The 14,132-nt window shown below is 35.7% G+C and overlaps 2 protein-coding genes across 2 annotated transcripts; both read left to right on the top strand.

The window, feature by feature from the left end:
* The first annotated feature begins 1,381 nt into the window (after positions 1-1,381).
* LOC111804435 (Quinone reductase family protein) lies at positions 1,382-3,305 on the top strand. Its single transcript, XM_023689241.2, has 2 exons — positions 1,382-2,202; positions 2,804-3,305. The coding sequence occupies exons 1-2, from the start codon at positions 1,628-1,630 to the stop codon at positions 3,030-3,032; spliced, it is 804 nt and encodes a 267-aa protein (XP_023545009.1). The 5' UTR covers positions 1,382-1,627; the 3' UTR covers positions 3,033-3,305.
* Positions 3,306-5,192: 1,887 nt separating this feature from the next.
* On the top strand, positions 5,193-13,420 carry LOC111803810 (aminopeptidase P1). Its single transcript, XM_023688384.2, has 16 exons — positions 5,193-5,371; positions 5,714-5,777; positions 6,446-6,585; positions 7,172-7,456; positions 7,626-7,748; positions 7,960-8,226; positions 8,513-8,599; positions 8,750-8,817; positions 9,029-9,095; positions 10,290-10,424; positions 10,608-10,688; positions 12,028-12,082; positions 12,166-12,270; positions 12,356-12,427; positions 12,645-12,769; positions 12,850-13,420. The coding sequence occupies exons 1-16, from the start codon at positions 5,279-5,281 to the stop codon at positions 13,009-13,011; spliced, it is 1,929 nt and encodes a 642-aa protein (XP_023544152.2). The 5' UTR covers positions 5,193-5,278; the 3' UTR covers positions 13,012-13,420.
* The last annotated feature ends 712 nt before the right edge of the window (positions 13,421-14,132 follow it).

The following is a 14,132-nucleotide window of genomic DNA, read 5'->3' as shown; positions in this document are numbered from 1 at the left end:
CCTAAGGCACCGTGAGACAATGATAAAAGTAGCCTATCAGTCCAAGCAAAGAGAATCTCCTAAGCATATAATTGGTTATTTTTAAAAGTCTATTAAATTATGAGTTTATCTCTAAAATTACACATTTATATCTATTTAATTTACGAAAATTAAAAAGTATTTAATGAATTTTTAAAATTTCAGTATTTTTTAAAATTGAGAGATATATTAAAAAAAAAATTATAATGGTAAAAAATAAATAAATAAATAATTGTAATTATATATATATTGGTTGGTGAAGTAAATAAAATAATGGTGCGGGAAACGTGGAGCATCGAGGAGCGAGAATGTAAAATGTTAACGTGGTCGATTTTGATTGGTAGAGAGAGTGATTAGATTAAATTAAATTAAATTAAATTAAATTAAACTAAATTAATTAGGGTTTGAGGCATGCACATGCTCTCTTCAGCTGCTCTTTTGTTTCTTTTCTTTTTTAATTGGCCGCTGAATCTTCCAGATGTGCTTACGTGGCCCTCTTATTTTCAATTCCCAACTTGGTCTCATTTCTTCCACCAGAAGAATCAACGCTTATTTTTTATACTTTTTAAAATAAAATATATTAATTAAATTACTTTATTAAAAATATTAAAAAATCGTAATTAATTAATTAATTAACGAAGTGTGGGTTTCTCCTCTTTATAAAAATCGTAGCTTTGATTTGGATAGGCCCAGCGCAGAGCCCAGTCCGTTGGTCTTGGGCCATTTCCTGACGGCCCAATCAAGAATTCTGATATAAAAAAAAACATGGGACCTTCTTCGAAGCTTCTTGAGACGGCCCAGCCAACTGAAGCATGTGCAATTTTACTAACTAATAATAATTGAATTAAATTAATCCTTTTTGTTGTTGTTGTTGTTTTTTTTTTTTTTTTTAAATTTAAATAAAAATTGTTTAAAAAAGAACGAGAAGAGAACATCTCCTAGAAGAAAGGAAAAAGGAAAAAAGAAAGTGAAATTACTAAAAACACCATAATGGTCCCATAGCTGGCAACAGGCCCAACAAAAAAACCGAAGCCCCGAAGTGTCAGCCATGATTTCGGACCATTTTTCATCTCTACCTGCCATCTGTTCTCCCTTATCATAATTTCTCTCCTTTTATTTATTTATTTATTTCTCAAATTACCAATTATTATTGAATTTTAATAATTTGTAAAGTTTAAGTAATTAAGTTAATTGATTTAACTGTAGTGTGTTAGGACTAACAAAAGGATATTATTAAGAAAAAAAAAACAATTTTTTTTAGTCCTATTTTGTTTTCTTTAATTTATTAATTTATTAAATTTATAGTTTTAGGTGACGTAAATCATCCAATTTGTAAGCACCCAAGTCAAAAGAAGAAATTTGGATCCAAAGCCTCCAAACCAGTCCTACTTGGAGGCTTTCGGAAATTTGGATTCCACCGGTGGGACCTGGAGGTTGAAATTCACCCTCTTTACGGGTTCGACCTCATCCTGTTTTGTTTTTCGATTCTCAAAAAGCCATCGGAAATTTGGAATCATACCCTCCGTCTTCAATTCCGCCATTGGAGTTTTTATTTTCTCGCTTACCCTACCATTTCGTTTGACCATCGTTGCAGAATCTTGTATTCTTCATGGGTAAGGGAGGGGGTTGTGTCCCGAGCAAGAAGAAGGTGCCTTCGTCTATTGCCGCCGAGGCCACAGATGATGCAAGGGCTCATGATGGCGAAAGAAGTGCCCCGATCCCTATTGAAGAAGATCAACCACCGATTGGTTCATCCGGCAATGCAACTTCTGAGGTCTCCGTCTCGGTATCGCATCCAGTTGAGAAATTGAAGATATTCATAGTGTTTTACTCCATGTACGGTCATGTCGAAAGCTTGGCGAAGAGGATGAAGAAGGGGGTTGATGGGGTGGATGGGTTTGAGGGGATTTTGTATCGGGTGCCGGAGACCTTGCCGGCGGAGGTTCTGAACCAGATGAAAGCGCCGCCCAAGGACCCGTCCATTCCGGAGATTTCAGCCGCTGAATTGGTGGCTGCGGATGGCATTTTGTTTGGTTTTCCTACCAGGTTTGGGTGTATGGCAGCGCAAATGAAGGCGTTCTTTGATTCGACGGGGCAGCTCTGGAAGGAGCAGAAGCTTGCAGGGAAGCCTGGCGGGTTCTTTGTTAGCACAGGGACTCAAGGGGGCGGCCAAGAAACAACTGCGTAAGCCAATTCTATCCCCAACCCATTGTTCTCTTGCCTCTGTAGCAATTAGATACTTGTCAATTTGATATGGCCTAGGGGTATATGAATGATTTATTCACATGGTTCCACATATAACATAATGCTCAGTTGAAAATCAAACTCCAGCTGGTTTGCTTAATTCGGACTCTTCAGGCACTAATCTTGACTTAATCTTTAGGTAAACAATGGAAATGCCCTTGATTGTTGTTCCACTCATTGCAATTCATTCTGTTTTTGACTCCCAAAGGAATTCTGAATGCCTCAGGTTTAGTCACTTGACTTATAGATAAATTGCAGGCAGCTATGCTTCAATAAACCATTTCTTTATCCATGAGGCTTGCTTTGAAAAATCCTGGAATGTCATTTAAATTCATAACTTGGTTCATATGGATTTCCTTCTACTACGGTTCTTGTTCAATTTGAAGTCTGTTAGCACTTAGTGGAGGATTTATTGTATAGGTTTTGAGTTGCTATATACAAATTGAAGCCCTTCTTGCATTACTCAAAGAAATGATGAATTGGTTCAATTTACAATGGTTTGATCCTAAAAAGCTCCCTGGAATTGCACTTATTGTTGCAGGTGGACTGCAATTACCCAGTTAGCACACCATGGAATGCTGTTTGTTCCCATAGGCTACACTTTTGGTGCTGGAATGTTCAAGATAGACACAATACGAGGGGGGTCTCCTTATGGTGCAGGAGTTTTTGCTGGTGATGGCTCAAGACAGCCAAGCGAAACAGAGTTGGCGCTTGCAGAGCATCAGGGCAAATACATGGCTGCCACAGTCAAGAAGCTTTTCCAGGCTTGATAAAATGTCTTGTTTTTCTGTTCAAAAAAATGAATTCATTCAGATTTCAGCACTCGATCCTCATTTATGATTGTTTCTTCCCTTTCCTGTCTCCAATCAAAGTATAGTGTTCTTGTGTTTGTATGGGCATTTTTTCTACGTTACATGATTGTGCAAAACATACAATGCCCTGTGCGGGATTGTTTTTCTATCGTCTTTCTGTACATGGTTTATGATTCATGGATATGGTGTTTGTTAAATAATATTGTGAAATGTGGAAATTTTCTTATTAAACCTTCTTTGTATTGATTATTTGACACGAGAATATCTAACTTTTAGGGGGTTCGGGTTGCTAGAACGGTTCACAGCCTCACGGTTTGGGGTTTCGAATTCGTCCTTCTGTAGGACAGTCATAATCTGGTAATCTTCATCCATCCATCCCTTTTTCTTGCAGTGGCTCATCCAAGCATGAACTGAAGCAGCTTCAACTTCCTCTTATTGTCTATCTGCTCCACACTGGAGGTTGGTGCTTTTTCTTCTTTATTTCCTTTGTCCTCTACCTCTATCAGTATATATATGCTGCTTGGAACAGATATGGTTGCAGCAAACTTTGAGAAACCATCCATTTTCTCTCTTCTGTTTCCCTTTTGGGTGTGGTTTTGTTGGATTGTTCTTGTAACCCTTCGAGATTTGATGAAACCTTGTTATAGAGCGTAAGATCCACATCGGTTGGAGAGGGGAACGAAACATTTCTTATAAGGGTGTGAAAACCTCTATTCAGTAGACACATTTTAAAAGCTAATGTTAATATGTAACGGGCCAAAGCGGACAATATTTATCAGCGATGAGCTTGGACTGTTACATACAGTCGTGCTGCAAATTATGTAAGCAAATTATGTAAGAAATTATGTAAGAAGAATAAGAAGGCATTATTAAGAAGAATAAGAAGGCATTATTAGAAAAGTTATAACACGACTAAATTGTATAATGTTCTACTTAGGGATGCTATTTCAAGATCTGATGGCATGTTGACGAGTGGGACATGAACAACGTCCAGACCGAGCATGACAAGAACATCCAAAGGTATCAAGAGGAAGAGGGCACCACCATGGAACATATGCCAAAAGCAATGTGTGTTGACTACTGAACAGCTAGCAAACAATGCTGCATGGAAGCTGCCAAAAGGCGTGTGCTGCCGGCCACGATCGGGACGACGATGTCTCTAGAACCATAACAAAGGCTTGGACTCTGGCCGTTGTCTCAATCCAAATCGGTCTATGCCCAAGTCGATTGGCGAACTGGCTTATCACCTTTCCACGTCCGACTGGGGCACATTGTCGGCCCCCATTCGCTTCCCTTCCGACAACTTCAAGCACTATTTGACTCTCTTTTTAAAGTCCTTTTATCTTTCCCTCGCGGTACTTGTCTGCTATCAGTCTCTTGCTTATATTTAGTCTTGGACAGAATTTACCACGTTGGCGGGTCGGGAAGAAGCATACCGCCAGCAGTGCGTGTTGGAAGAGGCGTCGAAAGCTCCTGGTTTGATAAGTAGCCTACGGGTGGGGGCGTTGGCGAGGCAAGATGTTGGTCACAATGCTGTCTACTTCAAACAATCAAGAGTTATGACAGAAACCATACACACGACAAATTACTAGAATACCCTTAACGTATTTCTAAAATGCACGACTAACTAATATGTCTATATATTTTTTTAATCAACATAATAATAACTAATAATATATTTTATTTGTATATGATATTTAATAGTTATATAATTAAATTATTAATAATTTCTAATTAAAATCAAATCGAATATTTCAATTTTATAAAAAAAATTAATTAATGAAGAAGTGGAAGCCACAAAATAAGGAAGAATCATGTGCTGGATTGGATTTAAGACAGGAATTGATTTCATTCTCGTTCTTTTCTTCTTTCCAATAACAAAATTTATAAATAAAATTTAATCGCTTTTAATTTTATTTTGAAATTACTTAAAATTTAAAAAAGAAAAGAGGACCAAAATTGCATTTTTATTATTTTCTTTTTTGGGGAAGATTTTTGCACCTAAACCCCTCTTAATTTTCAATTTTATCAAATTTGCACTGAATTTAGATATTTGTTACGAATTTCCCTCTCTTTTTTTTAAGGTTATTTTCGATATTCGATTCGATTCGATTTTTCTTATAGGACACAAAAGAACAAAACCGTGCAGCGAGGGAGACGAGAGAAGCAGAGAGAGAGAGAGAGAGAGAGAGAGAGAGAGAGAGATGGCGGATACGCTGAGCGCTTTGAGACTTCTAATGGCGTCCCATAATCCTCCGCTTGACGCCTTGGTTGTTCCGTCAGAGGACTATCACCAGGTTTTCTCCTTCCTGCTTCCAATCAGCTGTATCAATCAATAACTAGCTTCTGCGGTTTTTATCTCCGGTTAATTTTCGGAGAATCTGTATTGAGCTATTTGTTCCACGTTTCGCTTCTTGAGTTATGATTGAAAGTCTGAAATGGTATATTTCTGATCGATCAGGTCGCTAAGTGCGAGTTCTGAGATGACCTGTTTAGTTTATCTCTTGTGCAATAGTCTTCCTAATTTGACATTTCGCTTTTTTTATTCTCATTATCGTAGTAATGCATTTTATGGCGGTTTTCTTTCTTTCTTTGACTGAGGTCGTCTGTGTGTAATAGTCCTCTTAATTATGTTGCAGAGTGAATATGTATCTGCGAGAGATAAGCGACGTGAATTTGTTTCAGGTTTCACCGGAAGTGCTGGTAAGTATTGCCAGTAAGAAAGTTTTTATAACCACTACGTTTTATTTTTGTTGCTTCAGTGAAGTTTAAACTACTAACTGATGTTGCATTTAAAAAAAAATATGGAGGAGCGAAGCAAAAATGAGGATGATCAAAAGTTTTATGCTGGTTTACTACTTCATGAATCTACATCTGGCCATGCGAATCCACTAAGGAAAGATGCCTAGTTTCAAAAAGAAAGATGTGAAGTTCACTGATAAAAATGAGCTAACACATAGAAAGGTTCTCAAACTTACAATCCACTAAGTGAAGGCAATCAAAATTTCAGAGATTCATTATGAAAGCTTCAAAGGATTTTATTACGGCTTAAACATTAACTGATCTCTACCTTTAAAGGATAATTGATGTCGTGTACAACCAATACGAACTATCGATAGTTTTAATAATAATTGTTATTAGTCCCATAAAAAAGAAAACTAATAATTTTGATTATGACTTGCCATGGCACCTAACCATATTTGATCATCAGTCAGTTCCACTTTTTTAATCGTGGCTAGAATTTCTGTTGCAATTTTAATAGAGAGTAGAAAATGCTTTCTGAGTTGTCTACTCAGCCCATTTGATGATCACTGTTCAAGTCACTCTCTTTGATCCTTTTCCATCTTTTGGATCCTTTTCTTTTTATGAAGGTCTGGCACTTATAACCCAGAAACAAGCATTACTGTGGACCGATGGCCGGTATTTTCTGCAGGCAATTCAGCAGCTTAGTGATCAGTGGAAACTTATGCGAATTGGAGAGGATCCTTCTGAAGATCTCTGGATGGCAGATGTATGTGACAGTTTATTTGATGATTTCACTTCACATTACAATAAGGGGAACTTGAAACTTAAGTTCATAATTTATTTTTGGAATTAATGAAAGTGAAGATGCACTGTTCAAATACTACTGTAACCCTTCTATTTGGGTTTCTACTAGAAACTTCCCAAACTATTTACACTGTTTTCCGTCAATGGTTTAAATTTTTCTCAGTTTTGCATACAAATGTAATATCAAACACTCTTTTTGAACTTAATTACAATTATTCAGATCTCCTGTGCTGTTATACTGACGGTTGTTGTTGTTGTTCTCTGTTTCTAAATATGAACCCCTAGATCTGGTTGAATCTTGTTTTACTTGTCCTGAAGTAGGATTTTGGAGTTTAAATGAGATTCTAAAAGTTTTTATAATTCATGATGCATTTATAAATTTTTCCTTGATTGGGCGGAAAGCTACCTATCTTTTCTGTCCTTATCTTCAATGCTAAATTCTTGAAGTGACTTTGAAACATCATCATCATCAAATACGGCTCATATTGTTCTGTATGAAGATAATTGCTTCTTGCCAGGCTGAGTTAGTTTTTTCAATTTTGTATCAGAATCTGCCAGCGGATGCAGCCGTTGGAGTGGATCCTTGGTGTGTGTCAGTGGACACTGCACAAAAGTGGATCCACGCATTTTCCAAGAAGCAGCAGAAGCTGGTTCAAACTTCCACAAACTTAGTTGATGAAGTTTGGAAGAATCGACCACCACCAGAACTAAATCCTGTTATCATACACCCACTTGAATATGCTGGCCGCTCTGTTGAAGATAAGTTGAAGACTTTGAGAGCAAAGCTCTCGCAAGAGAAAGCTCATGGTTTAATTGTGGTTGGACTTGATGAAGTGAGTTTTCTTTCTTCAGCCGTGCTTAATAAAATAGTGTTGTGTTCTTGTGTTGGGTTTTTCTGATTGGACCAGAGGCTTCTGTCTTAGATGTTTTACCTACCTCTTACAAAGAATGCATCCTGTTTACTGATATGATGCAATACATTATAAAAATGAAAATATGCAGGTAGCTTGGTTGTACAACATCCGTGGGAGTGATGTGTCATACTGTCCAGTTGTACATGCATTTGCAATAGTGACACTCATTTCAGCATTCTTTTACGTGGAGAAGAGGAAGGTTTCTGATGAGGTGTGCCAAGACACATGCGTCATGTTTTGTATCATAAAAGTTGTGCATATGAAATAGAAAGGAATCGTTGATTTTGGATATCATTATAGTATTTGATTTCAGTAGTTCTTTTAAAAAAGAGGTTAAATATTTGGAGCATAATTTTGAGCTTTGTAAATTTAACTCTCTTTATTAAGGTTTAGACCGCTCAAAGTGAATATTTCATCTTCAGGTGCGCTTGTACATGGAAAAAAATGGAATTGAAGTTCGGGACTATAGTGCAGTAATAACAGATGTGTCCTCACTTGCATCTAATCAACTTAACATGTCATCTAGTTCAATCGACATTGCAGGATCTAATGGAACTAAAGTAGAAAGCCAGAGTTCTGGCCTCATATGGGCTGATCCTGCACAATGCTGCTATGCTTTGTATTCTAAACTGAACTCTGATAAAGTTCTCCTGCAACAGTCGCCATTGGCTCTTGCAAAAGCTCTCAAGGTAGCATTTTGATTTCCCTGTCAATTTTTATTTTTTATTTTTTCCTTCAAAGAGTGATATGGTCGTGTTTGTTAATTTTATCATCATGTTCAAGCATAAAGCCAATACACTGGTGTCTGGGATTAATAAATTATAACATGATCTTATTATCTGTTCCTGACAGTCAACTTTCAATTTATTGAACCTCTTCTTGAAACTTGAACAACATGGTTAAAATGAAATTCCTTTTCAAAGACTTTTTTTTTTCTCATTGCTTAACTACTTTGATCGACCAATTATTCTATAGAACTCTGTTGAGTTGGACGGACTAAAGAATGCACACATTCGGGATGGTGCAGCTGTTGTACAATATCTTGTGTGGCTGGACAAGCAGGTATGTGAAGCCTAGCATCTAAAGTTTGTATCATGTTGATTGATAAAACGTTTACATTCACTTCAGTTGACCTTTTACTGAGCCCCAAAAAACAGATATAGATGTTTCATATTACACTTTCTGATTCCTAGCTCGGTTTAAAAATTGCAGCTGCAAGAGACTTATGGGGCTTCTGGTTACTTTCTGGAAGGGCATGGAGTGAGGAAGCCCAAACCGTCGTGAGTTCTATACTCATTTTCATGATTAAGCCATCAGCGTTGTTGCAATTTTTTGGAGCAAAAATGTTCTTGTTGATGAAAAGAAATTATGCCAACTTCAACATGCTCACATCGTTGACATTGCAGACATCATTTTACTAATCATATTTTAATGTCGTTCCTTTGGAGACATCTGACTAATCATATTTTAATGTCAAACAAATCATGTTAGGGACTCGGAGAAACTGACAGAAGTTAGTGTAAGTGATAAGCTTGAAGCTTTCCGAGCATCAAAGAAGGTCAGCTACTTTTTTAGTATGTTTCAGTCTGTACACTTGTGCATGTTTTCGCTCCTCTCTTTTTTGATATGAATATATACAATATAAACTAAGAATGTTAGATGATTAAGTTTTATTCTGGACCCATTGTCTAGCATACTTCTGGAGAAACAAACGTACCTGTAAGTAAGTGCATAATAAGTTGTTCAATGTAGTCCATTCAAGATTCAGCTAGGAGGTCAGTTTCATCTTTTACATGTTTCACTTTGTAATCTGTATGTTTATGGATGTTTTTTTCCCCTCTTTAAAATAAATATACGATATAGCGAAGAATAAAAGTGATTAAAATTTACTCGGAACCTCAAGTCTAGCATACTTCTGGAGAAGCAGGCACATCTTCAATTACAAAATAAGTTATTCTAATGTAGCCCAGCCAAGAATTACATGTTACTGCGGAGCCCTTCTTATTTCATTAGCCAGCATTAGCTAATCCTCCTACATCCTGTGCATTCATTTCTTTCAGAGGTTCAGATATCTGTTGGCCTTTTTGAGAATTTTCATCAGCAGCCACGCAGACTTTCAGCAGAGCAGAATATGTTAAAAGACGTTTTAAAGAATGATTCATGTATCTAAGAATATAAGCTAGTCATGCTGCAAAAAGAGATAAATCTAAAATCGAGACTTTCTTGAGGATTAGTTCCATGAAAATAGAGAAAAACTTGACGGCAGAACTTTTTTTCTTTTCTAAATATATGTTAGTTATACTGAATTGGACTTAAATTTATTTGAATTTTCATTCTAGCATGCACATCACAAGCCCACAATTTTCATTGGTTGAATAGAAAATGCCTGCCTTAATTGTCTCTACATGCGTGCTGATTTTGAAATGATAGGGATTGATTGTGATAGAACCTAGCAAGTTTGTTCCTTTCCAAGATCCAGAAACTATTCTAGCTTCTACCGCCAACAGTCTAACCCTTTTCCCTTTTTCCTTCCCTATACGTCCAGTTCCAGCATGAGACAGCAGCTACCTAACTTGTCGTTCTTCTGTTGACTTCACTAAAAGCTGACCGACTATAGAAAAGACAATTCTTCCCCAATTAACTACTTCCCTCTGACTCTCAACCTTTACTTACCTCCTTACTTTCACGCTTGTTCCTTCAAGTGTAAATGAAGCGAACTTTCAGCCTTACATTTTTTTTTTTTACTTTTCAGCATTTTAGAGGCCTAAGTTTCCCTACTATTTCCTCTGTTGGTCCAAATGCTGCAATTATACATTATGGACCACAAGCAGAGACGTGTGCCGAGTTGGATCCTGAAAGCATGTATCTTTTTGACTCAGGAGCTCAGGTTAGTTGGGTATTCTAGCACAAAATGATGCTAATGATGATCTTCTTTCTGCTTTGACTCCTAACCCTAGTGGTCGTACTTTTCATTGATGAAATTAATTCTGCAGTTTTTGTCGATGAAATTAATTCTGTTTCAATTCTTCACTCTTTTTTTTTTGTTTTTGTTTTTTTGTATATTTTCTAGTATTTGGATGGAACAACCGATATCACACGGACAGTCCATTTTGGATTACCTTCAGCTCATGAAAAAGCTTGTTATACTGCAGTGAGTTACTTTGATTATTAAGGAAAAAGTTCATTGCTTTATGTATTTGTTCTCTTTTCTGTAGTTGGCTCTGTATCAACCGACTTTACAAATTAGTTAACCTTGTAGAATTTAGTGTGCTCTTTAACTGTTATTTATACTATATGTATTATTTTTTACCAAGAAACTTCCTTTTCATCAATGTATGAAGAGAACAAAAGAAGCAGACAAAATGTTTTAACTGTCAAAGGAGATTATAGAAATAACTACTCTAGTTGGTCAGAGAAGAATAATAATTAAGAGATTAGAGAGTAAAGAACTCAGAAGCCATGAAACTTATGATATCCATTGTTCAGAAACCTTTCAAGAGTTACCTTGAAAGGTTCTCTTGCTCCTTCGTTACTCTCCCTTTGAGCTCATAGAATTGAGCATCATTTCACGACTTGAACTTCTTCCAAATTTCTTGTCTTGTTGGAAGAAAAAGAAACTCCTCTTTGATTTCTAGTTCCATAGAAGGGTAAAATTATTAATCCCCTAGATCTTTGTAAAGTATTCTAATCCTAATTTGCGTACCGTGAGTTTCTGCATGCAAATGCTTTTCTAGTACTTTCTAAATGTCAATCTTCCTTGAAGAAGATCAGACTGATCCCATGGAGAAGGTCAAGTCCATTCAGTTTGCATTGTGATTAGGAGGGTGTTTTCTGGAATCATATACCTTTCTTGTCAGGACTGTTTTGTTACTTTCAGGTAGGTTAGAGTTTGGTTCACCAGTCAAAATTTGTTTCTGATTGGGGATGGATAGATTTTTATTTTTTGAACTTAAGATTGATTTTTTTAAACTTTGTAGTGACAAGGATATTCTTCTATTGGGTAGTATTCTCGTCTGTGTACAACAAATACGCATGCATCTTTTTTTTTTCTTTTGAGTTCCATTTTTTGGGTGGAGGATTCACATCTCTAACCTCTTCGTTAAAGGCATATGCGCTAATAACTAGTCGAGCTATGCTGAGGTTGGCTATGAATATATGTATTTATATCTTAAGCACTATTTAATGAATTAATTAAGAAATTGAAACCTTATGCGGGGAAACTAATTTATGCTAGCCGCAACAATATGAAATGAATTATAAATCATATGGTTTTGAATAATATAAATGGAATAGTTGTTGGCTTAGGTGTTTAGCAAACTGTCATTACTGTCACGATGTCTCTTTAAAAGTTCGGCCCAAAGATCATTATTAGAATTTGCTGGTCCGCACGTAGGTAAGAATGGAGATTATCAATAAGGCGGAAGTCCTTCTATATGAACTGCCTAAATTTATATTGCTATTTGGATTTGTCTTACTGAAGATCTTTACAGGTTCTCAAAGGCCATATTGCTTTGGGAAATGCAAGATTTCCAAATGGCACAAATGGTAGGAGTTCTCACCTTTTTTTTTTCTTTTTTTTTTTTTTCACAATAAGCTGATCAAATATACATTTGACTTCCTATTTACAGGCCAGCAATTGGATATTCTTGCTCGAGTTCCTTTGTGGAAGGATGGTCTGGATTATCTACATGGCACTGGCCATGGAATTGGTTCTTTCCTTAATGTTCATGAAGGTAAAGAAAAACTATAGTCTTCCACATTTCTTATTCAATAATAATTTGTGATCAAAGTAATGATTTCTTAGTATCTTCTCATCAGGGCCTCATTTAATTAGTTTCAGACCTCGTGCTCGAAATGTTCCACTTCAAGCTTCAATGACTGTTACGGATGGTAAGTATTAGGACGTCATTGATATTCATTAACACTTACTATTGAACTCTTTTGTTACATGGTTTCACTTTCCCTATTGGTCGAACAAATAGCTAACCAAACCTACCTAAGATAGTTTTCTGAACTCGGTTATTTAGCTGGATCTCAGAAACATAAATAGCTTAGACTTTTAGTCCTAGAACCATTTCTTGCTGATATCTCTAACTGAAATTCTCAGAGCCTGGCTATTACGAGGATGGTGCCTTCGGTATTAGATTGGAGAATGTACTTATAGTAAAGGACGCTGACACAAAATTTAATTTTGGTGATAAAGGCTACTTATCATTCGAGCACATAACATGGGTAAAACTTTTTATTTTCATCAATCTTTGTTAAAATAGTGAAGCAATTTCTAATCATGGTAACTTTTGGTTGTGGGTTAGGCACCGTACCAGAGAAAGTTGATCAACACAAGTCTTCTCACAAGTGAGGAATTGGATTGGTTGAACAGTTACCATTCAAAATGTAGGGATATTCTTGCTCCATATTTGGATGAATCCGAGAAGGCATGGCTGAATAAAGCCACTGAGCCAATACCTGCCTGATGATACCTCTGGGAAATCATTACTGAAGTATTTTTTCAGTCCTCATGCTCCGGTTGCCCATATCTCTTTTCATTTAATAATTTCGTTTTTGCTCGTCTCGTTGCCTTTCTAACATTTTAAAAAGTCGAGGATTGTTACTTTCCTTTCCTCACCTCGTCGATATTTGGTTCCAAGTTCCATCCATCGATGTATCCAACCCCCCAACTAATTTTAGTGATATAGTTATTTTCTATCTAAATCTGGTTGAAGCTCCTAGGTCATCCAACATGCATACATTGGCGAGAAGTGAGGTTGGAAATTTGCTTGATCATCAGGTGCACAATCTTAGTCTTCATCTTTCATATTGAAATACACATATCCTTCACAACGCTTACTTAAGGTATTTGAAGTTGTATGAAGTCCTGATGTATGTTATACATGCACATGAACCTTACTATCTTACAAAAGTGGTTGATTTAGAGAATCATTTTTTTAAAACTATTTTGTCTAAATACTAATTTTCTATTTCTAAGATCCTCTTAATTAATTAATTAATTAATTTTATTTATATTATTCAAGGGATTGTCGATTTATTAAGTAAAAGTGCCAATGGTGCAGTCCAAAATTTAATTTGTATCCTACAAAATGATTTATCTTTCGAGTATAGAGATTTGACCATTCAATCTCAAATATATATATATATATATATATTTATTTATTTATGAGAGTTATGTTTGCCTTCTAATTCAAAATATAATTATTTATTACTTCTATTTAGGGGAAAAATCAATTTCGTGGTAACTTTTACGATTGGTATAATTATTTATTTTTTGTTTTTTTGTTTTTGTTATTATTATTATTTTTTTATTTACTCATAACTTACCAAGTTTTATAAGCTCATTAATATTTATATAAACTTATTTATATAAAAATAAGTTTGACCAATATACGCAATAATTTTGTCAAAATTCATATATTTCAACCAAAAAAAAGTTTTAATGCCGTTTTTTTAATAAGAAATGTTATTTTGTTTTTGTTAAGTTAATCTCTCCATCTAATTGGAGCCTGTGGAGGAATCCAAATAGTAATCGGTAATTAAATATAAAAATAAAAATACGGAAGTTTTCAAAAAAAAAAAAGAA

The sequence above is a fragment of the Cucurbita pepo genome, chromosome 10, assembly GCF_057944985.1.
Source record: "Cucurbita pepo subsp. pepo isolate OVF chromosome 10, ASM5794498v1, whole genome shotgun sequence".
Taxonomy (NCBI): domain Eukaryota; kingdom Viridiplantae; phylum Streptophyta; class Magnoliopsida; order Cucurbitales; family Cucurbitaceae; genus Cucurbita; species Cucurbita pepo.
This window is presented reverse-complemented; position numbering and strand designations above follow the sequence as displayed.